Source organism: Clytia hemisphaerica, unplaced genomic scaffold (assembly GCF_902728285.1).
Source record: "Clytia hemisphaerica strain Z4C2 unplaced genomic scaffold, Clytia hemisphaerica genome assembly, whole genome shotgun sequence".
NCBI classification, from domain to species: Eukaryota; Metazoa; Cnidaria; class Hydrozoa; order Leptothecata; family Clytiidae; genus Clytia; species Clytia hemisphaerica.
In genome coordinates this window covers 1,593,126-1,618,567 of record NW_027103417.1, presented here as the reverse complement: position 1 = coordinate 1,618,567, position 25,442 = coordinate 1,593,126, and the positions used below count along the sequence as shown (strand labels likewise).

The 25,442-nt window shown below is 33.7% G+C and overlaps 2 protein-coding genes across 3 annotated transcripts; one reads left to right on the top strand and one right to left on the bottom strand.

The window, feature by feature from the left end:
• The first annotated feature begins 714 nt into the window (after positions 1–714).
• Positions 715–11,063, top strand: LOC136797740 (zinc finger protein OZF-like). Of its 2 annotated transcripts, none has more exons than XM_067054331.1 (4): positions 715–838; positions 7,226–7,295; positions 7,837–7,971; positions 8,455–11,063. In XM_067054331.1, the coding sequence occupies exons 2-4, from the start codon at positions 7,245–7,247 to the stop codon at positions 9,415–9,417; spliced, it is 1,149 nt and encodes a 382-aa protein (XP_066910432.1). In that variant the 5' UTR covers positions 715–838; positions 7,226–7,244; the 3' UTR covers positions 9,418–11,063. The 2 variants fall into 2 exon arrangements, with proteins under 2 accessions (XP_066910432.1, XP_066910431.1); XM_067054330.1 differs by having other exon boundaries at positions 7,834–7,971.
• A 374-nt stretch (positions 11,064–11,437) lies between these two features.
• LOC136797739 (acid-sensing ion channel 1-like) lies at positions 11,438–20,533 on the bottom strand. The gene is made up of 7 exons (XM_067054329.1): positions 20,449–20,533; positions 18,087–18,190; positions 15,057–15,787; positions 14,435–14,582; positions 14,064–14,120; positions 13,443–13,626; positions 11,438–12,372 (listed from the first exon to the last, which is right to left on the bottom strand). The coding sequence occupies exons 2-7, from the start codon at positions 18,166–18,168 to the stop codon at positions 12,147–12,149; spliced, it is 1,428 nt and encodes a 475-aa protein (XP_066910430.1). The 5' UTR covers positions 18,169–18,190; positions 20,449–20,533; the 3' UTR covers positions 11,438–12,146.
• Positions 20,534–25,442: the final 4,909 nt, after the last annotated feature.

Sequence of the window (25,442 nt, the reverse complement as noted above, 5' to 3'; positions counted from 1 at the left end):
TAAAGAGGGATGTCAACATTAGACCAACTTACTGTACCCCTTTGATGAAATTTAGAGGTGTGAAAACAGAACCCTTATGGCTAGCATATAACTGGCAACTGGCACTCATTGCGTCTAAGTACCCCCCCCACCACCACCGCTGTGCTGTTACGTTAAAAAAAACAGCAATATCTATTGTCTGGCTCTGCAGCCTCAACCGGCCTGCACAACAGACTGTCAGAAATCTCCTCTGTTCTTTCTTCCTGTCTTTTCACAAATTAAGAAAAGTAAAATAAGTCCATACAGCAGTGAAAGGAGGAAGTGGAATTAAGTCAAAAGCGTTCTTTTTTTTTAGTGAACTTTTAAACTAAAACTCTGTAGGCATTCATTCTTTAGACCAGGAGCGCTTATCTTATATCTGTCTAAAAAGAGAATTTATAAGAAAATAAGAACAATTCACCAGAGAAAAAGCAATACCTACATTCCATACCAGACCCACACAGCGTGTGGCAACAGACAGCAACTGGCTCGACGTGAATTCGTAAGTGGAATGAAGTCTCCAAGAATTTAAAAAAAATGTAAAAGTACCAATGATTTACTACAACGCTTTTAATTGGTTCGCAGTGTTCTGCAAAACATTTTCTGCAAATCGGAACGCGTGTTTAAATACTTCATTGAAGGAAAAATTAGCCTGTGTCCGTAAAAGAAGGTCTCGTTTGATCTTAGGCTGGTTTGTTTACATCAGAGCGAATGAATGAAATTTTGTCTTTTTGTTTTGAAGAAAAAAAGAGAGAAAAAGAAGGAAAACTCTTTCTTCCTTTGTGAAGTACATGTTCGACTGATGAAGACTGGATATCACGTAAGTATTTTTGTATTCTTCTGTGGTTTCAGAGCACTTCTTGTTTGTAGGTAGCTAGGTCGGATTATGAAGCTAACTTTGTTGATATTTACAAGTCAAGAGTGGACCTTGCCTTGATCTGTTTGTCATTTATATTATGATATATAATAGGAAGAATATAATATAATATTTAATTTCCCACTTGAACTAGTTTGTTATTGCATCCACTCGAAAGCAGCAGGTGAGTATGGACAAAATCGAATCTAATCGAACGGGCGAATTGGAAATGCAGAACGCCAGCTTGAAATGCAGTTTTCGTTTTTCGGAATGGCGCATTTTAAGCCAAATTCTGATATATCAAACTAAAGTATTCCATTTCAACCTGAGACATTCCAACTTGACGTATTCTGACTATTAGACGCTTTCCAACATGATGTATTGAAAAATTTAACATTTTTAACTTTTGCCACTTCTCTCCTAAAGTATCTTTCAAATGCAGCAAAGTTGCTGGAGAAAGTTTTTGTACCTCCTCTTCAGTACAACCAGGCAATTTTTGTTTGACAGGAAATGCTGGAAGGCAGTCTTTTGATATTTCCTCTGGAGTTCTTTCAAACTTTATATAATTTTTAATTTTAAAGACGTATAAAAAGCAGACCAGATAAAAACAGAGGGAATCTATTTTGCAGACCGTCAAGTAGAAAGTTTCAAATAGGAATGTGTCAAGTTGGGATACATCGATTTGAAATGTTTCAAATTGAAATGTATCGATCTGGAATACATCAAGTTGGAATGCATCAAGTCGGAATACATCAAGTTGTAATGCGTTAAGTCGGAATACACCGATTTGAAGTACTTCAAGTTGATATATCAGAATATCGACTTGAAATGCGCTCTATTCCAAAACAAAAACTGAATTTCAATCTGGCGTTCTGCATTTCCAATTCGCCCATACGATTTTGTCCAGTTTATGACGCCATAGGTGAGGCAACCGTTTTTTTCCGATGTGCTCTGAGAGTATATTTCAGCTAGAAACTTTGATCTGTTTTGATGATCAGATCTTAGAAAATTAATCTGTTCTTATTGTCTAGTAGGTAACCCAAGAAAGCTTCAGAACACATCTTTTAATGTGACAGGGGTATAATAATCAAGAGAAAATTGATGTAATCTTGTTGCCTAGTAACCCTAGGAATTTTCAGCAGAACACTTCCAGTTGTGTTGAAGTTTTTACAAGATGCTCACATAATTGTTTAAATAACACAACAAAACAATAGAGATGACGCGTTCTTCAGAAAAATATAATAAAAGTTTTTGTTTGAATAGTTAACAACCAATCCAATGACAAAAATTCTTGTAAATGTTCAACTTGACCCAACACTTCTTTGGTGGAGAAAAATTAGAGATTTTAGAACGTACGTCCAACCATAAAGTAGTAATAAGTTTAGGGAGACAAGTAGTGATAAAGGTTTTCTAGAAATCATAACAAATAATTTTTGTACAAAATTGAAGGTCATAACATTTGGTCTCCTAGAAGATAAGAACACATTTTTCTAAAATATCTCTGTCGACTGCTTCTGTCCACTCCAGGGTCCCGGTCATCAATCCGTCCCAAAAAAATCTGAATTTTTTTTGAAAAAAAAACTTAAAATTTTGAAATAACTTTTGTATCAAAATGATCCCCTACCTATGGGTTATCAATGTCTAAGTTTGCCGGGCAATTGCTCAAACAGTGTAAAAGTTACGGCCTATGGAGTTTGAAGACCCGCTTACTTTTTTAAACCGTACGAAACACCGGCTATACCCTTATAACTTTATAAAAAAGAAGATAGGAAACTTTTTTTTGTTACAGATATAAACCATACCATTAGTACCATCATATTTAACTGTAAAATTCATGATTTAATTGCTAGTTCAGAAATATTTCTTGAATTTAATTCATAAAAAATTGAAAAATTGAAATTACAAGTCTTGTAAATACAGTTTTAATACCATATTGTCATTTACAAGTTGAAAAAAGAGGAAAATATAAGAAACTGGTCCTAAATTCGAAAAAATAACTAACCAAAGTCTTCAAAGATTGATCTATGAACTCTGTTAGCTCCAAAATTTATTTAGTCTAATAAAACCAAAGATAACCGTACGTAACATTTTTTTTGTAAAACGCGCCAAAGGCAATGAAGATGAAAGAAGCTCTTCAGTCTTGATATTTTCTGGGAAAATGGAAAGAATTTAAGGTGCAAAACTAGATTCAAATTCCAATAAATGAAAATATAACAATTTAATAGTCTTAAATTTGAAATTGATGACTAAAATCTGTACGTAACATTCACTATATCATTGAACACAGGAGTTTGGAAGCCAAATGAATTGCATTTCCTGACATCTACCATTGTTACGTAAATTTACATATTGAATTCATTCAGCAGGTTAAACCCTATTTTTCTTAAGAGGCAAAATAAATGTTACGTACGGTTATCTCTGAAACTGTCTGAAACTGTCTGAAATGTGCCTCTTTAGATATAAAGTTTGAGAGGTAGATCTTTGACAGTACCAGTTTGGAAAGCTTTAAATCTACACCATCAAGTGATTTGAGTGATTTGGAGCTTTTTAAAAGTCTTTTATTTTTTTTTTAGTGATAGCAATAATGAAAACAAGAATAAGAACTAGGGAGACAAGAGTCCCCGAAAGGCTGCATGATATGATATCACCAGTGAATGAAGTCATTTCATCAACGCAGAGGGTTAGACTGTTTAGAGAGAGGCAGAGAAAAAAGAAAGATTATGACCATGAAAAGGAGAAATGGAAACAAGAAAGCGTGTTGCAGAGATCAGAGCAAAACAGCCAAAATGCCCCTTGGGGAGGAGATGCTCCAATGATGGCTGTCCTTTACACCCTGGTCGGGGTAGAAATCCGTCAAAATCATCAAGAAAAGATCGTGGTTGTCAATGAGAAGAAATATCAGAGGGAATCAAAGGAGCAGGAGGGGATAAGAGAATATTTTAATAGGGTCTAAGGTTTCTTCCTCCTTCACCTGGCTAGTTTCATTCAATCTGCTGTAAAAATGTTAATTATATAGATGCAGGCTTTTTTTGCATATGACTCACTATTATTATTTACTTTCAGATTCTCAAAGTGAGGGTATCTGGTTTGGTAAATGAAAACAGGAGACTCAAACGACAATTGGAATCCAGTTCTGTTGCTGATAGCACTGAAGAAGTTTCATTCATACTGAACTGCATGTCACCATCCACAAAAAAAGAACAATGCAAAAAATGGCTTCAACTCCTGGCTGTGACCAAATCAAAAAGAGATTACAAAAGATATCAAATGTGAGACTGAGGAAGGAAAGGCTATTTGATGATGATGAGGATCCTGCACCAGGAATCGAAATCGGAATTGAATTAGGGCCGGGCTAGCCATAACCTTCCCAAAAACGCGATAAAAAATTTTCGTCTAACAGGCTAGGGCCTTCCTCAGTCTCACATTTGATATCTTTTGTAATCTCTTTTTGATTTGGTCACAGCCAGGAGTTGACGCCATTTTTTGCATTGTTCTTTTTTTTGTGGATGGTGACATGCAGTTCAGTATGAATGAAACTTCTTCAGTGTTATCAGCAATAGAACTGGATTCCAATTTTCGTTTGAGTCTCCTGTTTTCATTTACCAAACCAGATACCCTCACTTTGAGAATCTGAAAGTAAATAATAATAGCGAGTCATATGCAAAAAAGCCTGCATCTATGTAATTAACATTTTTACAGCAGATTGAATGGAATTAGCCAGGTGAAGGAGGAAGAAACTTTAGACCCTATTAAAATATTCTCTTACCCCCTCCTGCTCCTTTGATTCCCTCTGATTTTTTCTTCTCATTGACAAACCACGATCTTTTCTTGATGATTCTGACGGATTTCTACCCCGACCAGGGTGTAAAGGACAGTCATCATCGGAGCATCTCCTCCCCAAGGGGCATTTTGGCTGTTTTGATCTGATCTCTGCAACAGGCTTTCTTGTTTCCTCTTTCTCCTTTTCATGGTCATAATCTTTCTTTTGTCTCTGCCTCTCTCTAAACAGTCCAACCCTCTGCGTTGATGAAATGACTTCTTTCACTGGTGATATCATATCATGCAGCCTTTCAGGGACTCTTGTCTCCCTAGTTCTTATTCTTGTTTTCATTATTACTATCACTAGAAAAAAATAAAAGACTTTTAAAAAGCTCCAAATCACTCAAATCACTTGATGGTGTAGATTTAAAGCTTTCCAAACTGGCACTGTCAAAGATCTACCTATCAAACTTTATATCTAAAGAGGCGCGTTTCGTACAGTTTCAGAGATAACCGTACGTAACATTTATTTTGCCTCTTAAGAGAAATAGGGTTTAACCTGCTGAATGAATTCAATATGTAAATTTACGTAACAATGGTAGATGTCAGGAAATAAAATTCATTTGGCTTCCAAACTCCTGTGTTCAATGGTATAGTGAATGTTACGTACGGTTTTTAGTCGTCAATTTCAAATTTAAGACTATTAAATTGGAATAAAGCAATCATAAAATGCTTTACACCCAGAAAATTTAGTCTATAAATAAAGAACTTGAATAAAAGAAAAAGTAAATACAAAAAAGAAATTCACAGAACCAAGCTTAAAAATTACAGGGAGCATTCAAACATGAGCGTTTCGTACGGCATGATTTCTTGACCGCGAGGAAAACTCCTGGAAATCTGTGAAAACACAAAGTTATTCAAAAATGATGTTTTTTCCATCAATTTCAAGTAATTTCATGAACCTTAACTAAATATGACAATTAACTTGACAGTTTTTGTTGTTAAAATAGACAATGCAATGTAGGACCATGTCAAAACCGGTGTTTCGTACGGTCAATTTTGGAACTTTTAAGCACAATAGCCTCAAATCAGGATTATTTTTGTCAAATTCAATGTTGGTTCCCACTAATTTACCTAGATAAGAGACTTTTGACACAAAAATAATAAGTTTAGATTTTTCAGGTTTTCTATAAAATCAAAAACCATGTTTCGTACGGTTTTGGGACGGATTGGTGACCGGGACCCTCCACTGAAGTATGGAGTTATGCAATAGATCTATTATCTATGCATTAATGTTTCCTTACCATTGTTTTGAAAGTGGAGTTTTTAGGAGAACGTGACAACAGTTTATTGAATAACAGAATACTCCACATACATCATTTTCCCTCACTCAGACAAATGCGATAAATCAACTTGTTTCTTAGGTAACTGATGTGTTGTAAAAGACAAATCAGTGAGATGATTATCATTAAAAAATTCTGCTGGAGTAATTAGTTATTCAAAAGACCGTTGTTTGTCGACCGTTGTTTTTAAAGGCTTTGCGAATACCCTTTTTTATGAGGTGCAAGAAAATAAAAGGCACTAAAGTTAGAGGGGCAAGAATAAAAGGCACACAAAAAATAATGGGGTTAAGGTATATTCAACATGACGTTGATTCCAACAAAAGGTTTATTGGGGGTTTTAACGGCTGGCAAAGAAGCAAAATGATGCCTTTTTTTAATATAGTGAGAGAAAATTTATCTATTTCAGTCCAGAAAACCGGCATTTAGCAAAAACATTGGTTCAGAGTTTCGGAATATGGAAAAAATATTGAAAATTTCAGTGATTTTTTATGGACATATGTAATAATTTTGAAAGTTATATGGAGTTTTTAAAGAAATTTTTGCTTATTACCGGTAGGTAGACTTAAACCCTTCCATCTATTAGATGATGTTGTCATAAAAATTCAATAGATTGATGCGTTCTCCCAAATGACTATTGATTTCTTCCACAAAGCAAAGTAGCTTTGGGCTAAAGTTTATGAGTCTGATGGCTAACTTTATCTGAAAAAATATGAATTTTTATTTTAATTTTAATAATTTTTCTGTTCATTGTATCTATGAAGGAGGAAGGGCAAGCTTACAGTTTAGTATGTAAGCCATGGGCTTAATTGAAGTACATAGTAACAACATTTGGAAGAGTAAAAAACACCAAAAAAGATTTTCTTTTACTCTTCTGTGTTGTTTTAGAACATATAATTTTTAGGCAAAAGTTTTCTGACAAATTTAAAAAACAACAGCTCAATTTTAGACAAAGATTTTTCCTTTTTTAAGTTAGAGATCATGAGGTATCTATAAGCCGACGATTGAAAAATATTTTGATTCATCTTTTTTTTAATTCTGATTCTTTGCAAGTTGTTTGTAATGATTTTCATGATATTGTTCATTCAGATTATAACATAAATTTATCAATATCTCTTCAGCTTCCCTTACAAAAGATACTTCCATTCATTTGTCTATTCATTCATTATGATGTTAGTGTTATTGGTATTATATATATGTTTTTCCTTAGTGAATGACATATATTCTCTATATATATATGTTCATGTTTTAGAGTTTGAAATCACAGAAGAATGAGTGCTCTGCAGCAGATTGAAGATATTGTTGGATGTGGTTTTGACAAGGTTTGCTCTTCCTTGAAAATACCATTTGGATTATTTGTTTTGGCCGCTTAAAAACCTATTAAGACAATAAAAATAAAGATTCTTAAAGGCTGTTCTTCATTTTGAATTTGATAAATTTTCAGTGAAATTCTAATATACAAAGTGAGCGTATTTTCCAATGAAGTGACAAGGGCTTTTTAAGAAAAATATAGTTTACCACTTGGACAGTTGATAGTAAGATAAGATAATAAGATTTTCACACAATTTTCATAATAGGATACCCAGAATGCTGATTTGTGATCTCTCACTCCATGAAGCTTTTGAGTCTGAATTTCTTCAACCTAAGTTACCAAGAACTCTAAGCATTTCTTTCATGATCTGTAAGAGAACTCTTTCTTTTCTTCTGTAAGTGACATTCCTTCTAACTTTTTCATTCATTTTCAAGATACCTAATTCTTTGTAGATGAAAATATATTTTTGACTATACTTTTTTTCTAGGTTTTTCAAATTCCATTTTCAAATAACGAGATAATTCATTTATACACTCGTTTTTGTTTAGAAGGATCAATTGCGATTCGAAATTAGGTTTGTGAATTCATGGGTTGATCAAATCTTTTTGGAGAAAATGATTCCAGAGGGATCACCTCTCAGATTACGAATGCACATGATAAAAGAAGAGTTCTTAAAGAAAAGTCGTGTAAGATTCTTTTGTTCCTGTAATTATTATACTTTTATAGAAGGGATTCATTCATATGGAGGGAGGGCTCTTCTATTTTCTTCAAAGTTTTTGTAAAAAATATCTACTGAAGCCGAAATAAACTCAATAACTTCCATGAACCATGAACATTCCTTCACGAAACCATAAATTAAACTAAAGTAAACCAAATAAGATATGTATCAAAGTACAGTGATTTTTCTAAGCACTTTGAGCTGGGGCCGTTTTTGTAAACTTAGATTGAGTTTCTAATATGCATGAAAGAGAATTTTCTCAGCAAAACTGTATATTGATGAAGCTTGGGGGTTTGGTTGTTGTTCAGAGGGCGAAGCTCCCAAACATAATTTGAATATGTATGCTAACAAGCTTAATTTTGCTAGATAAAGTAAGTTCTAAATTCGAAAATCAAATTTAAACTTTACTAGAATATTCATATGAATTATTTTATCCCGATTTCTTCTACAGACAAAGCAGAACGAAGAATTCAAAATCAAGGAAGAGCCTATCGAAACATGTGATCAACAACAGATACTGCAAAAGGAAACTCGCGACAACAAACAACATAACATGGAATTTGAATCAGAAGATACAACACTATTTATGTGTAATATTTGTTATACAACGTTTCCAACACACCAAATATTCATTCAGCATCAAGAACAATGTCAGTCACATATAAACACTACCTCAACAAAATCTTCACAACAAATGAAAACAAATATTTCAAAACAGAAACGTGTGATAGAACCTGAATCAAATGACTTTTCCACTGATATCAGTAAAACACAAAGGAATCCATTGTCGAGTATTGTTAGTAAACTTCGTAAAGCACAGGCTGGAAATACAGACGTTAGCTCTGAAAGTGAACCTTTATTGGAATGTGAAGAGCTGAATCCTCCTTCGTCTCCAAAACAAAATCAAGTTTCTACTAAACCAGATCACGAAATTAAACCTATGCTAGGAACGATGGTCCACGAATGTGAAAATTGTCACATGACATTTGCAGATGCGGAGTATTTACAACGTCATCAAACAAGATGTAAAAATCATGCTGACTCAGCTATTAAGTGTAATATTTGTGGTAGAGGGTTTACAGCTAAGGGTTCACTAGAACTTCATATTGATGCTGTACATTTGAAAAAGAAAGAGTTTGTCTGTAATATATGTGGTAAAGCATTTTCACGCAAACATATTTTGAAAATACATTTAGATACACATTATGGGAAGAAGGATTTTCAATGTGCTGTTTGTGGTAAAAGATTTTTACAGAAAAGTAATTTGAATCGACATGAGCGTATACATGAATCGAAGAATTTTGGATATGGGTGTCGGTTCTGTGGGCAAGCATTTACACAAAACAAACATTTGAAAAATCACATGATGGCCCTACATCCTGCGTTAATTGATAAGAAAGTTGAAACCGTATAGTGATAGAGTAGAGGGGTTTCATTTATATAAAAGTTTGAAAACCTAAGGCCCACTACTCCAAGTTGGCTCTACAATAGGGTCAAAAATGGGCCTTTAAAGGGTTAAAAAGGGGTTAGTGGACTGGACCCACTTGAAAGGCCACACCATACTTTTTTGGCCTGAGACAGATATGAGTTTTGAAATAATCAAAGTTCAAAGTTTGATAAAACATCGATTTTACAATTTCACTTAGTTGTAACGTTGTGAGATTTACATCTCGCTATTTGAATTCGTCGATCGATTATGAATCTTGATATTCATCAATTCCAATTATCTTTCCAACGAGACTTTTGGAATATTTTTCTTACGTTGGTAATAAAATGTAATAAAAATGTGTTACCTTCTTTCAGAGATTTTTTAACTTGAACTTAAAGTCTGTCCAGATATAATTGGCAGTGGAAACAAGAATGCCTGTAACTTTTGATAGTCAAATATAATTATGGAAATTTTTTTTGCTTGTTTTAGAAAATCAAAAGCGCTATATTTGAATGTATTTTTGGTTGAAAAATTCGCGATTTTTAGCGGTTAAATTTGTGATTGTAAAAATTGATCTTTTTTTCTACTTATGCTATAACGTTCATTTTTACACCAGTGGTAGTTCAACTTTAGGTTTATAAGTTTTTTAAATTTCAAGGCAAACAAAAAAGTCCTTCGGAAGATATGAGAACCCGAAATACCCCTTGGTAGCACTTTTCTGTGAAATATCAAATCTCCAACTTATTACTAAAAACGGGGGCTATGTTATCTATTTTGAACAGCGCATTTAAAAGTTGGAAAATGTTAAGTGTTGGTGATTTGGTATTATTGGTATCATTGATTATTTCGAAACGAAGTGAAATCACAGTATAATTGTTTTTACTGAAAAGATAACCATGAACTTATATTGCCTTTGTTATTTTTAAATCATCAAAGAACTTTGCTAATTCCCAAAACACTAAACACAGTTTGGCTATGACGTCATTAAAGAGATCGTAAAATGTGTTATGATCGAAAAACTGTTTTATCATATCACTACCCCCGTTTTTAGTAATAAGTTGGAGATTTGATATTTCACAGAAAAGTGCTACCAAGGGGTATTTCGGGCCCCATATCTTCCGAAGGACCTTTCAGTTCACCTTGAAATTTAATAAACTTCTTAACCTAAGGTTGAACTATCACTGGTGTAAAAATGAACGTTATAGCATAAGTAGAAAAAAGGTCAATTTTTACAATCGCGAATTTTTCAACCAAAAATACATTCAAATATAGCGCTTTCGATTCTCTAAAGCAAGCAAAAAAAATTCCATAATTATGTTTGTCTATCAAAAATTACAGGCATTCTTGTTTCCACTGCCAATTATATCTGGACAGACTTTAGTTCTACGTTTTCCAACTTTTTCAATAATTTTAGATAGATTTATGGAATAATAAATACCTAGCATTTTAATAACCTTTTTAATCATTCATTATTATACCTTTATTTAAGAATTTTAGAAAATTTAAACTAAAAAATGTAAATTGAATTTATATATTATATTGATAAATAATTATTATTTTAGTTATTGTTAACTAGACGCCTTATCAAAGTATTAAAATCGAAAATAGAATGGCTTATTTACCAAACTTTCGTACCTAGAGAAAAGGTTTTTAGTGTGAATTATTTTTTTCTCACCCTCGCTGTTCATATTAGAGATGAATGTTGCGGTGATTTTCTTACGAATCAAAAATCAAATAGCATTCAGAAAATCCAAGTGCAGCAAACCACCGCATCCATATGGTAAAATCTTAGCAAATTTACATTTTTCCAATTTTTTATTAATTTCAGACACAATTTAAATGATTTGATAACAAGCCTGTAAATCTGAAACTTCGTGATATTTTTCATGTTTTTTCTAGTTAAAACTTGATCTTGAAGACGAAAAACGGGGGTACTTAATATTTCGGCAAGTACCCAGCAGAGGGAGAGCTGGTTTATCAAACTTCTTCCTCGACAAACGTTAAATTGCCCAAAAGATCACTCTCATTCAAATGATATTTTTGGTGTATTTCTATACAATTTGGATTTATTTACAATTTTAAAATTCTAAATGAAAATGATTTCTACAAAAAGCCTTTGCATTTTAATAAATTGAAATTCCACACTCTAGACTTAGTCCATTTTCTTCAAACATTTCTAGCAATTGGAAATTAAGCATCCAATGATTAGAACAAGCCTTTTAATGTCGCCAAAGGACATTTTTTCTTTGAATTTCAAAGAATCCATTTTTAAAGAATATGTTGCTAGATATGAGAAATTGTAGAATTTGCCAATTTATGATATTTGCAATGAAATTTTATATTAGGTAAAGAAGATTGCTCTCGGGCTCGATACATTTTACAAGTTAAAAAAAAAAGTATTTGAGGAACTTAAAAATTCCATTTGCTTAGCTTCCAATTTTCATTGTGATTTTTATTTTCTGACAAAAGGAAGTAAGTCAGATCACGGCAGACTTTGTATTGCAATTGAAGGTCTAAATAAAACAGTCAAAAAAACACTTTCCAGGCCAGAAGTTGCGTTGATCTGACCAAGAACCATTAAATTTATTCGAATTATTGAAATGTCGAGTTATGGAGATTGGTTTATAAGGTATTGTTAACTGAAGTGACCAGAAAACTTTGTCGAGTTAAGGAGTCTTTCAAGTACTCCACGCTGTATCTTTAATTCAACCATCTTAAACATTCGGTGGCGCAGGTTTAAATGATTGGAAGAATCTCGCATAAATGACTAATGCAATACAATCAACAAATTCAAAATAAGACATGGCACCGGCCCCAATAAACAGGCCAATTTGTCCACCGACGTCACCGAGCCATTCCAAAGTGTCGTAACTTGGTTGTTGCTCAACGCGTTCGTATGACATATCGTCGTAATAGATAACAACTCGCAGAAGATTGTCCCTGGAAAGAAAAATACGAGATTTTAAAATTTCATCACCTCTTGATATTTTGTGTTGAACAATAAAATCAAACCATACTAGCCAAATATAAGATCATTTTGATTGTACAAACATTGGGCTGTTCCATTCATATACAGGTAGATGAAGTTTAATGGTAACTTTTATCCCCGGGAAAATCAATTCACCCCAGGAAAAAAACATTCTTTAAAAACCTGGAAACTCTTCTTGGATTACTCCCTGACCTCTTGGATTACTCCCTGAAAAATCTTTTCCACCCTCTCTTTATAAACAGAATGACCCATTTAGATCTCAATAAGGGAGGGTATGTATGTCTATACACCCGGGGGTACTAACCTCGCTGACCGACGAGGGTGTTTCGCTGTGGTTCGAAAAATGGACCCTACGCCTCGTTTTTGAGAATTTCGCGAGCGGAAAAAGTGAACTTCCCCCAACAAAGGACTGATTTTTTTATTTTGATGTTTTTGTGACCCTTCCTGGGACTCATGGAGGTGAAAAAGGTACCCTGATCAGTGGCATCCCCATACGCCTTTTTGCCAAGTTCCCACACTGAGTCTATACCCGGGGGGGGGGGCAGCTGGGCAAAATGACTGACGGGTATGTGCGGGCCCTAAGGGTACCCTTTCCAAGATGTTTAAAATGCACTGTAAGGGTCGGAAAAACTAAAGATGCAATGTAAGGGTAGAAATTTTAGAAAATTGTTGAAAAATCGAGATATTTTGCTTAAAAATGCTAGAATTTTGACAATTTTTTGCACGAAAAGGATTGATAATATGGGGGAAGATGCACTCTAAGGGTATGATTTTCATCGAATTTTGCTGCACTGAAAGGGTGCAATTTTAAAAGCCAATTCTCGGCCCGCACATACCGTCAGTCCGAAAAGCCAGTGCCCCCCCCCCCCCCGGGGTCTATACAGGTTAAATGTATATTTTTTGGACTTAGATAGTCCTTAAATTTGTCTAGACAGGGGGTGTTCAATGTTATCATTAGATCAAAGAAACTGTTGGCTTTTTCTTTTCAGAAGAAAAGAAGAAGAAATTCTAAAAATCATACCTCATGAATTGCTTGACGTTTTTGATGACAACATTTTTCATATGAGGTTCTTTTTCCAATATCTTTTTCAATTTATGAGCATATTGTTCAGAAGGGAATAAAGCACGGGATATGGTTTCCGAATGAAACGAATCAATTTCGCATGGTAATGGACAGTTTGCTAATTTGTTCTTGTCGTACTCCTCTATAAAAGAAAATTGAAATTATCGATTTTTTGTTTATACTGTTTTTCAAGCTAAACACCGTCAGGAGGTTGAAAATTGAATTGTCCAGATACGAAAGATTCTCAAAACGACAATTTCCCAAATTTCCAGGGGGTTGATGTGTTGATGACCAGGGGTAAAGCACATGTCCAAGACAAGGGATCAAAGAAGCCCGAATTGTTCAGGCGGTAGATCATTAAAAAGTAACAATCCTTCCAGCTCCACGAACGGATTTTTTTCGGACGATTAGTGAAACAGGAGCCAAACATCCATGGGATTCCTCGAAAAAGTTTGTGAATCATTAGAATCATTATAGGCTCTGTTCATATCGTCTAGTCTAACAAAAGATTCAACTACGAAACGAACTTTAGAGATCCTTTCCATGAAAATTTCTAAAAAATTTAACTTAAAAACTTACCCCATTTGGGCCACATACAAGTATAAGCGGTTCCTAAGTCACAAATGGAATGATTTCCTAAAAGAAAAAGATTATTAGCATTTTGTAAAACTAGTCATTATTCGAATCCGAAGCTTCTTGGTGAGAATATTCACTTTTACTGCTTAGATTGACTAGATTACCTTTCTCGTTAGCGCAAAAGTAGGTCACATACCTTGTGAGGGTTTTCCCAAATCTCTGGTTTAACTTGCTAAATAAATGTATGTGTATGTGTTCAGTAAAATTATCTTAGCAAGACCATGTATTCGTTTCACATCCTAGATAAATGAAAAATTTTCGGTAACGTTATAACTTATCTGTGCGAAGAAGAATTCAATGGTTATCATTCTAACCTGGCATAAAGAAATCTTTACAATTACAATGTTTGACCACATAATCAGTTAACTTCTCCAACCAGCATGTATGCATCGAATAACCGTTGAAATATTTCAAGTCTAATTCTCCACAGTTCGTCTTGTATGGGCTCTTCAAATTCAAAATCTATAATACAGTTCAAAAATTTAGAAAAGAGAAAGTTTTGACAGTCGAAAAAATGAAAATTTGCTGGCTAATAGTTTTTAGTGAGACAGAGGTGTACGAAGGTTTTACATCTTGAAAAACTGGAATTTCGATTTGACTGGTGCATAAAAGATACCTCCGATAGCTTTTATAGAGTAAACATTTTGCTAACCAGGTTGCTAAGTCTCGAGCTTTGAAATTAGCCAATTTTTTACTATCTCGTAAAGAAGAGAAAAAGCATTTTAGATAATCTAAGCTTGGCAACCGATAGTCCTTCACCCAAAATGTATATAATATATCTGGGGGTAGTCAAAGCAAATTTTTCAAAAAACGGCTAAAACGTTACGCAACCCCAGCTCTTAGCCGAAAGTTGGAGTTGCTTTTAAAAAAAATGTGTACTGAAAAAACTTTTGACTTAGTCATTACTAAACTAGTGAGTCAATTGCACTTAATTACCTTTTTCTTTTCAACTTTAATGAAGCTTGTATAACCCGGTGATATCATCGGTCCACGGATTTTCACCGGCGTTTCGTCTTGTCCGTGTAAAATCATATGAATCCCAGACACCATACTATCCCGGTAATAATCAAAATGTTGTAAATTAATCGTCAAAGTGAGGCTACGTTCAACTCCAGTTCCTGTCACTTTTAGTACAGGTCCTTGTTTACCAGAGTTGAAGGTGAAGCAACGATCACCTTGTTTCCAGAAAAACTCTGTAAAATTCTTAGCAGTACATTTCATACCGTTGAAGTTACAATCGACTAACATTTCCGTAATGTCATGCGCCGCGGAACGAGTTGTACTCCGGTACTCTTCTGCTGTTACATTCCCGGGATTATTGGTTAAAATGGCGATATCAACATTCGTTCCGTTTAATATACTTATACGCATATCATTGATATTACAGAACGAAACAGCTGGGAATTCAATACTGTCCACATATTGACGCATGCGCGCTGTAGTGAACGGATAAGATAAATAATATTCGGTACTTTCGTAAACTTTCAACATGGAGTATATAAAAGCTGATGTAGTGATGAAAAACCATATGACACGACGTATAGGATGTCTTTTATCGAAGATATACGAGAGTCCGTGAAGCGAAGAATTATCGATTAAATCGGACACGTGTTCTTTGACTTTCTCTTTCCGCAACTCTTCTTCGGTCTTGGGTTTCTTTTTGGAACCTGATAAAATGGAAGCAACATCTTTGAAAGCTTTTCCTTTTCGAGGGTTCATTTCTCCTTTGATTTCTAACATACATATGATGTTATCAAGAGATGTAGCTCTCTGCAAATCAAAGGAGTCAGATTTTCTGTGTCTCATGATATTCATGTTTGTAGAGAATTCTAAAATTCAAAACTTCACCGGAATCAAGTCTCAAAATTCTTGTTGTTAAAAATGTTCAGCCAAGCAAAATAATATGTTGTCATAAACTTTTTACGGTTTCAATAAAAATTCCAGTTTGATGAATTCTACGGTTACGCCCCTTTTTTGAACCACTTGTACACGATTTAATGTCTTTTCATCAATCCAAAATTTAAAAACGATATTTCTATTCCTCCATCAAAGACAAACTCAAAGCAACATTTGTTTTTAAAAAGATTCACTCGAAATTTGTTCCGAAAAATGAGACACATTCAAATTTTCTGATATCATCGTAATTTTTGATGGAGTCTTTAAATTATGGGCAAATTTATTTACCCTGTAGAGTAAAAAGGGGAAACTTTCAATTTGTATATTTGCCTAAAGTTTTTTCTAAATCTAAAGTCTTGTCTAAGTGATCTCTTTATTTTTGTTTTAGATGTTTATTTAATCAAACTCTATTAAAGAGCTACCCCCGTTTTGATGAGTTGAAATTTGACAAGAAGGTGCGATTATTGGCTGAAAAAGGTTTTATTAAATCTAATTTCATCACAAAAATGAACTGCTAAAGGTCAATTCAGGCACAACGCATTCCTCTACGATTTAATATTAAGGAAGTGAACAGGCCCGGCGGAACAACCGTTAAAGTTGGGAGGTTGAAGGCTCAAAATAAGATCAAATTTGCTAGGAAATTGAGAAAATATCTCATTTGCTCAAAAGTGGGGAGGCTGAAGTTGCCCTAGTCTCCCCCCTTTCACCGGGCCTGGAGAGGGTTATTCAGGCGTTGGTTTATATTATGGTAGCCTTTCCATGATGAAAACACTGAAATAATCCAATTATGTGGTTTTGGTACTTGAAAATTTTGATTCGGTTATTCCAAAGAATATTTCTTCAAATTCGAGCTGAATTCGGTATTATTAAATGACCTCCGCTGATTTCTTATTTGTTCATTTTTAATGGCCATTACACAACCTTTTTAAATCTTCGATCTGGACTGGATTCAGACAGACCATAGTATAAGAAAGCCGCGGCTGGAATATGTACCGCATTGTCTTTTTTCTCTTATTTTCCTTCACAAAAAGTTTTTTTGTTGCTAGATATCTTTGAATCTGTACCCAATAGAACACATGAACTAATTCTGGACATATTTTAGGGGTATTTTGTGGAAACATAGTTTTTCGCTAAAATTGAAATTATAAGAACTATATTCAAGATGACAACTTTCCTGTCAGTTTAAATGATAAATTTTGAAGGTGCTGGCTTGAAATTTTCACAGTATTATCTTGATGTACTTTTTCATTGATTTCTAAAGAGATTTCACTGAAATATTGCGAAGGCATTTCGAGGCACCTCGTTAATTTTTGAGTTCTTTCAGCCCAGCCATTTTGTGCTTGTTTCAATTTCTTAGTGTTGATTTTTCCGTTACAATGATTTTATAATGCAAGTGTATTACCAAGAGCATATCATTAATGTCTAAAACGCACTGAGAAGTAATTATTAACGACAAACCAATAAAATTTACCATTAAAGATGCTACATTACTGATTTCTTGATCAACAAATAGTCATCAAATACGACAGAGATAGAATAACAGAAATTCAGATGTTATCATTCCAGCCGCGGCTTTCCTATACTATGGACAGACTTCTCAGTGGTAAAAGATATCGTAGAAGCATATAACCCACTACAGGGATTTAGGATATTACAAACTCGAGTCCAGTTCCTTTGCTCGCTTTTTCATGAAAGTTTGTATTACGTTACGTCTATCAGTAAAATTTACAAGTGGTGCAAGTGGCTTTGGGTACGAGATTATTGAGGATACCATTACCAATGACCTCCAAGCCCGAAGGGCTACACTCAAGACCCCTGGATGGGAAATGAAACCACTTATTTCCCATCAGATCTCCTGCGCGTGGTTTTTACAAAAACACCGGTTTGAAACTATGTAAACTATCGCTAGATTTCAAAAAATCCTCAAAAACACCGCTAAATACAATCTGTCGTCTGTCGTCTGTCGCATTTTGGATGGGAAATAGATGGCTTCACTTTTTCTTGCCTGGGATAGGTTAGAGATCCTACTATAGCCCTTCGGGCTTTAAACTCAATGGATATATTACTTACTGTGGTCAATGATTCCCACATCTTCTTTATTTTCATGGATCGCTTCAACAGTTATTTGTGCAATATCTTGGAAATTCAACATCTTGGATGATCGCAATCTAACGCTGAAATGAAAAAGACATCTTCGAATACAAAAGGCTTATTTATAGGGCTTAATAACCCAACCCTTGAAGCAGATTGCTAAAGATTGTGAACTTTGTGTGATCTCTAGCATTGCATCCACTAGGATACACGATTTTTGATAAGAACATATAAGAACCTAAGGCTTCAATGGTCAAAATATTTAGAACAAGTTAAGAACATTTTTAGGCTTAAAACTCAAAAAGTTAAGAACATCTGCAGGTTTTAAAATTTTAGCATGTTCCTATAAAAAAAACGTTTAAAATAGGAAATTTCTTGAAGACCGCTTTCCACTTACCAGAATAACATAATGTGAAAAGATTTTAAGTCCATATAGAAAGCCAGAAAAAAGTTCTCTAAAGGTGTCACCTTGACCAAGCCAAGAGATCAAAGTGCTGTAAATCTTAGGTCAGGTCAAAGCTTATTGATTTCAGTTCTCTTTTTAAATTTACTTGCTTCAATATAGGAAGACGAAACTTCAAATTTTAACTAAAGAAACCACTCGATATCGGTGCTTTTTATGTTTCTATTTTCTAGCTATCCTAATTAAAATTTTGATGTATTTTATAGACTCAAAAACTTTGCAAAATTGAAAAAAAATATGAAATTTGCTTTCAGAGAAGGAAAAGTTACGTCTTGTTCAGATATTTCGAGCTCCGATATTTTAATTATCGGCTTTTCGAGAATACCATTTTAATAAACTAAGGAATGTTAAAAACACCTTCACAACATCCTTACAACCTTTATATCTCAAATATAGTCACAATCTTAGTCACGAAATCATCAGGGAGAGTTTTTGGCTGAAGCTGTAGCCCCATGTTTTGCGACGCACTTAAAGGTTAAAGAGGTTGGGATATTTATATTAGGCCAGCAGATATCTCTAGATTTTAAGGCTTCGGAGACAATAAAGCCGTGAAGGCAAATAACGCAAAAAAGTTAAAAAGGGCTTTTTCTTAGTGAAAAGTTAAAACTTTATCCTTTTATCAAACTTCAAATCATACCAAAGCATAATCGAATTTAAATTAATCTTAAATTTATACAAATAGCAGCGACTTTGCATACCTACGCGTGTTCTAGTCTTATATACATACCAATGAAATGATTCAAAAGCTAAGCTCTTTCCTTAAGCTAAATGCGATTGATGACAATTAATCAATGGATACCTATCGACATATAATCACAGTAAAGCACTTCAATAAACCTTAAAGACATATAAACCTTTTTATAATAAGACTTCTATTACCTGGTGAGTCTATATCTTTAACTCACTTAAACATTTTTGAGAGAGGTAATTCTATTGGACAATGCTTACTTTAAAGTTAATTTTCATCCAATCAAAAGTCCTTTTATTATAAATATCCTATTGAATTTTTGACAGCGTTTTCCAAAAAGGCTTTTATGGCGAGTCAAGTAATTACATCACGGTTTTTAGCGTGTAGCTTTGAGTAATGCTGTTTTCCAGGCACATTGTGGTTATATAATCTTTGATAATAAGGCGAGTTTGTAAAAATTCAGTTTTATTCTATTCTTGTTTGATGAAACCTCTGTCACATGACTTTTTTAAAGGACCGTACAAAGTATAAAGAAATCACCGGGTGGGATAGTGTATAGATAGAATAGACTCAGAATTACGCAGAAAAAAAACAGTAGCATTCTATAACATAAAATCAATTTTAGCTAAAGTTTGTAGCTTTAACTTTCGAATCAAAAACTACAGGATAACAACTTTAATATATGGTTGGTTTATTGTTACTACAAACATGACTAAAATAATTTTGCTCAGATAATCTTTGAATATCAGAAAAAATTCACTAAGCTTTTTATCAGTTTAGGCTCAAAATTTGTCTTGTGATGATCTCGTGCTTAATCGCTTTTGACAATCCCTCTTCAGGAAAAATATTTGAATGAATTTAATTCCAATAAATCTTGTAAGATTCATTTTAAAAAGGAATCCGTTTGAAAGAAATTGTTCTTCATTGATAGTTGAATGCTAGTTTCTGGATTAGGGCTCCCGAAATCCAACAGTTACTTAAACAGGGATGTTTCAACTTAGACAGGGTGTGTCTATCGGGAGTAGACTTTTCATCTATCGAAATTCTTCAACCCAAACCTCCCCTTATTGAAACACTTTTTTGTCTTTTTAACTCGCAACCCTTAGAAGTATAAAAAAAGAAAGGTGATCAGTCGCCAGTCGCGGAGCTTGTACAAATTTGTACAATGTGTACACACTGCTTATACATACCTTAGGAATAACAGTGATGTATACAATATTGGAGCCAAGTCTTCAAGGATACTTCAAATATAATTCCGACATTTATTTTAAAACTAAAACGGAAAGACATTAAAACTTCAAATTTCAATACACTCTCATCAAAGGATATACTCAGCCAAGTGTTCTATCGGAAACGCAATAGATTATTCACTCCATGCAGCCACGCATATGCCAAGATAAACAGATTCTAAACGAACACCAAATGTTCGTCCATTTAAGAATCCGCTGAGTCGGATTAAGCTCAATAAAAGCTCTCACAAATCCATACCACTATAATATGAAATCCCTATTTAATAAGAACAAAAAATAGAGGCATATCGATTTGATCATTTTGTTGTTGAGTGTTGAGATAATTTAAAACTTCACTTTTTTTTCGAGTGAAAGAGCTTATTCAAAGGCCTCCTATCTCGAAGATTAAGTCAGGATCTCTCTCTAAGATGGATCAAGCAAAAAAAGTAAAATAGACTTTCGATAAGTTTATTTATTGATATTTTCAAATAACTGATCGTAAAAACACACATGGAATGTTCCGCTCTCCATTTATCCTTTTATTAAATTTGTCTTTCATTAATATGTCATTTTGTAATTCTATTGGTCAATAATGAGAGACGGGATTGACGTTTACAACACCCCCTTCTCACAGACCCACTGGGATCTCTTCCCACTTGAAAAATTGGCCAAAATATCTTCGCCAGTGGACAATTATATTCTAATTTTTGTCCCCACTGTAAAATAATCAAATCAACTACTCCTCACTACAAAATATTATGCTATTTTTCCCATCCTTAATGAACTTTCTGACTAAAGAATGGAATTAAAATCCCCAATCAAAAAAATATAGGAATATCAATCCCCATTAAATTTTAGTCCGTTATTATTACCCCCCCCCCCCCCCCCCCCCCCCACTGGCTGAAAAAATACTACCGGGCCTGTGATAAGAGGATGTTTTACAAGGTTCTGACACTATCTTAGTCCTGATGCTGGTTCGGATACATAATTGGCTCCCAATCTATCAAATAATTGAGTATCTCCAATGGGGTCAGCCAATTTTTCCTCAGATATATTAAACAACATGTGCTAAAATATCGAAATGTCATTTTCGACTCACCCTCACAAACGAAATAAATCATAGTCATCAAAACCAACTAAATCATAAAATAACGAAAAACGCGTGTAAAATACTGACCCGCTAATCAGTACAAAATAAAACAGCAGAATTTCAATTTTCTTTCATTATCAAAAAAAAAACCTTTGTCTGTTTTTTTCGTATTGTAAAGTTTATTAGCCGACAAAAGAAATTTTTTATCAAGAGATATTTGTATGTGTTTCATCGCTACATTGATAACTCTCGAAAAACAGCGCCGCGCAATGGAGTTGAGAGGATAAAAACAATGGATGACAAAATATCTTATCAATGAAAAATCAAAAAAATTATGTCCGTCAGTTTTATTTAAAAACAAAGTTGATAATACTAGTCGGAAAAAGAAAAATAAACCATGCTTATATCGTACCTAAAAGTTGATGCGTTAACCTTGAGCTTTTCGTGAGCACTATTAAAATCTTGAAAAAATAAATAAAGAGTCGGATACGAGTTTGAGGGTTCTCTATACTGTTGCCTTATATCAAGTGATTTCCTAAATAAATTAAAAACTTAAAGCTTCTTTGGTAGAAAGAAAAATGGGGTGGAGACACGAGAAAGCGTTTCAGGTTGGTGGGATGGAACATTTGAGCTTATTTCATAAGCTATGGAAGCCACCAATATCGAATAGAATCAGTAAGCCATTACAATATATCAAATTTCATGGAGTTATAATCAATAAATTTGTAAAGAATATGTATGTAATTTTTATGATTTCTCCAGGGGGTGTTATTTCATATATATTAAGTTTTGGTAAAAGTACTAGATAGAAAAACATCATCAATTCTTAGTTTAATTCTTCTGACTTTCATCTTTCCAACAACAGCAGAGTGAGTTGAAATATTTTACAAGTAAGTAGAAGCTAGCTAGTGAAAGCTTTAACAAGATCAGCTTTTGACATTGGCTTAGCTTTTTGATTTTGGTTCTTTAGAGAAATATCATTTTTTAATCCTCAAGGATTTTTCCAAAATCGAATTAATTCATTTGAAAGGATTTTCATTTCTGATTTTCAAAGAATGATTGACATATTGCAATTTTGATTGACAGCTCGGGAATGTTTCGGTTTCGACGTATTTTCGAACCTTGTCTTTAGAGACAAGTATCTTTATCTTTTGATATAGGTGAGTTTTTATCAGCTAATTTGACAATAACCTTCGAAAGTGATCTACAATTATTTTTCTCTAGCTTCATTCAGGTCTATGGTGGCCCATAAGTGCCAAGTAATTTTTTATTGAAAAACTCAAAAAAATATTTTTTTTATAAATGAAAATAACTTTCATTTTACAATTTAAATTAACTTTCATTTCAAAATCAATTTAAAAGTAATTTCGTTTTCAAAATGACTTTAAAAACAACTTAAAATACGACCCAGCAAGGCCACACGGGGGCCACACAAATGATTTAAATTTTGTTTTAATTCTCATTTACTTTTCGATATCATTTTAAAAAGCATTTTGTTTTTTTATTTTTAAAATCACTTTTCTCACGTAGCCCATCAGTGCCAAAGACAGCTTTGTCTCCAGACCCCTACAGGCTTAAAAGATTGAAGTTACTATGGTTACTTATTGGTTTGTTTACAGTTCACGGCCCATCAAGGCCAAAACAACTTAGTGCTTAGACCCCAAACATTTTTACAAATGTGTAGGAGAGTATAAAATGGTATCCTTTACTCCAGTGTTTTAAAGTACCATAAATGAGAGATTTTTTGTCCGTCACAGTGCTTTTCCTTTCTATTGTTCATTGTTTGGCTGGTGGGTTGTATTGTCTTGAAAAATTTACTTCTTTTTGCAGACAAAATTATTCATCAAACAATAGGCAACATGAAAGAGCCTTTGTTTTGATGTGTAAATAAAGAGTCGAATTTTTTCTTAATATGCAGCATGCGAGCATGAAAGGAAAAATGTTGAGAAGAGAGGAAATACACTTTTTTTTATATAAGAACAATTTTATAAGAACAATGAGGCTCAAAAATGCCAAAAAATAAGAACAATTTAAGAACAGTGGAGGGGCTGAAGTTAGAGAGTTATAGCAAAAAGAATCACTGGTTTCTAAAATCCTCTAAATAGTAAAGTAAATAGCCAAAACTTGTTTTTTACCTTAGAAAAAATAAGAACAAAATAAGAACAATTCAAGGCTCAAAGTGCCAAAAAATTAAGAACAGCCGAGCCTCAGCAAAAATTTACTGGTTTTTATAAAAAAAAGAGTGTAATAGGAGGGAAGTTTTATTTACTTCCAACCCCTTTCATGTTGCCGCCATATGCTTTAAATTTTTTGTCTCCGAGGAAACCCCAATGTGACCCCCCCCCCCCTAAAACAAACAACTGGTTCGTTCCATTATCAAAAGAAACTCTGTTGAAATTTACTCATTTCTATGAATGGCCTCAATGGGCTGTCAGATCAATTCATTTAAAAAAAATTAAAATTGATTTTAAAATGACATAAAATTGATTTTAAAATGACATGGCCTCGATGGGCTGAGCTGGAAATCGTTTTTGAAAACAAACCCGTTTTAAATTTGAAACGAAAATAGAAACTAAATCTATTTTGAAATCAAAATTTAGTTCAAAACTTAAATTAAAAGCTATTGCAAAAGTGAATGTGGAAAGTAAATTATTTTGAATTTTTTTTATAAAAATGACAAAACAATTTAACTTGGCTCTCATGGGCCACCATACAGGTCATACTGAAAAAAATTAAAAGCTCAGACAAAATCTTGTTGATATTGAGTCTCATTAACTTCATTATTAATTTGTAAAGGGACAAAATGTCAATGATTCAATTATAATGAGACGAAATTTTTGCTTAGGTTTTTAGCTCGTTAACACTCTCGGGCTACTTCCGTTCAAATATATAATTTCAAGACCAGATTAAGTTTAGATAAACAAACATAGATATGTCATGTCGACGGAATGAAACAGGATTACAGTAAGTCTGTCTGCTCATGAGGAGGCTAATATTTCCGTTTCAGCTTAAGAAAGATTATTCAGAACTTAGCCAGAAAAATCAGACCATTGGAGAGACTTTAGACTACAATCGTAGATAAAACTAATGACATACAACCTAGAATTTTAAGTCTAAAAGTTAAAATTCCAAACGTTAAACAAAGTTTGAAAATTTTCCTAATCAACATGGCTCGAAGGGTAGGGCGTCATTCAGATTTATAACTATGCTATAATCAATCGGCAATGATTCAAATGTCAAATTTTAATTCAAAACTTAATTTCAAATATTACTAACCTAGAGATCCGTATTTATGATATGCACCACTGCAATGTCTTCTGGCATTACATCACGGACCCAATAGCTTATTGGTTGTAAGTGACGTAAAATCAGTCAATACGTCATTTTCAACCAATCAGCTGTTGGGTCCGTAGAAGACATTGCAATGGTGCATATCATGTATAGGCTTTTTCAACAGTGGAATTAAGTGACCATCGGGCGTCATTCCACAGAAGTCATTTTTTCAAGGTAAATTTGATCTTACGTGAGATCTTATTGGTAGCATTCATTAATATTTACATAATCTTTTTACATAATTTTATAACTATGTACATTTGAAATATACTGAAACTTAAAAACATAATCCTAATATATTTCACTCATTGGTCACGGCTATCTCGATGAGAAAATATGGTTACCGTTCTAACTCCAGACGAGGGGGGTTGAGAATTAAACTGGCACCCAGGGGGGGGTACTAGGGCAAGATGGATTACGGGGATGCTCCGCTGGTCAGGGTACCTTTTCTAACCTCCACGAGTCCCAGGTAGGGTCGCAAAAACACCAAAATAGAAAAATCAGTCCCTCGTAGGGTGCCTTTTTTTTTTGA

What these genes read in the sequence shown, in the direction of transcription:
- LOC136797740 (XM_067054330.1), top strand. Translation starts at nt 7,245, where the DNA reads ATGAGTGCTCTGCAGCAGATTGAAGATATTGTTGGATGTGGTTTTGAC. An exon ending in TTGGATGTGGTTTTGACAAG is followed by an intron (nt 7,296 to 7,833) that starts GTTTGCTCTTCC and finishes GTTTTTGTTTAG; the next exon opens with AAGGATCAATTGCGATTCGA. An exon ending in AGTTCTTAAAGAAAAGTCGT is followed by an intron (nt 7,972 to 8,454) that starts GTAAGATTCTTT and finishes TTTCTTCTACAG; the next exon opens with ACAAAGCAGAACGAAGAATT.
- LOC136797739 (XM_067054329.1), bottom strand. Translation starts at nt 18,168, where the DNA reads ATGTTGAATTTCCAAGATATTGCACAAATAACTGTTGAAGCGATCCAT. An exon ending in TTAAAGTTGAAAAGAAAAAG is followed by an intron (nt 14,583 to 15,056) that starts GTAATTAAGTGC and finishes ACTGTATTATAG; the next exon opens with ATTTTGAATTTGAAGAGCCC. An exon ending in AACGTCAAGCAATTCATGAG is followed by an intron (nt 12,373 to 13,442) that starts GTATGATTTTTA and finishes TTTTCTTTCCAG; the next exon opens with GGACAATCTTCTGCGAGTTG.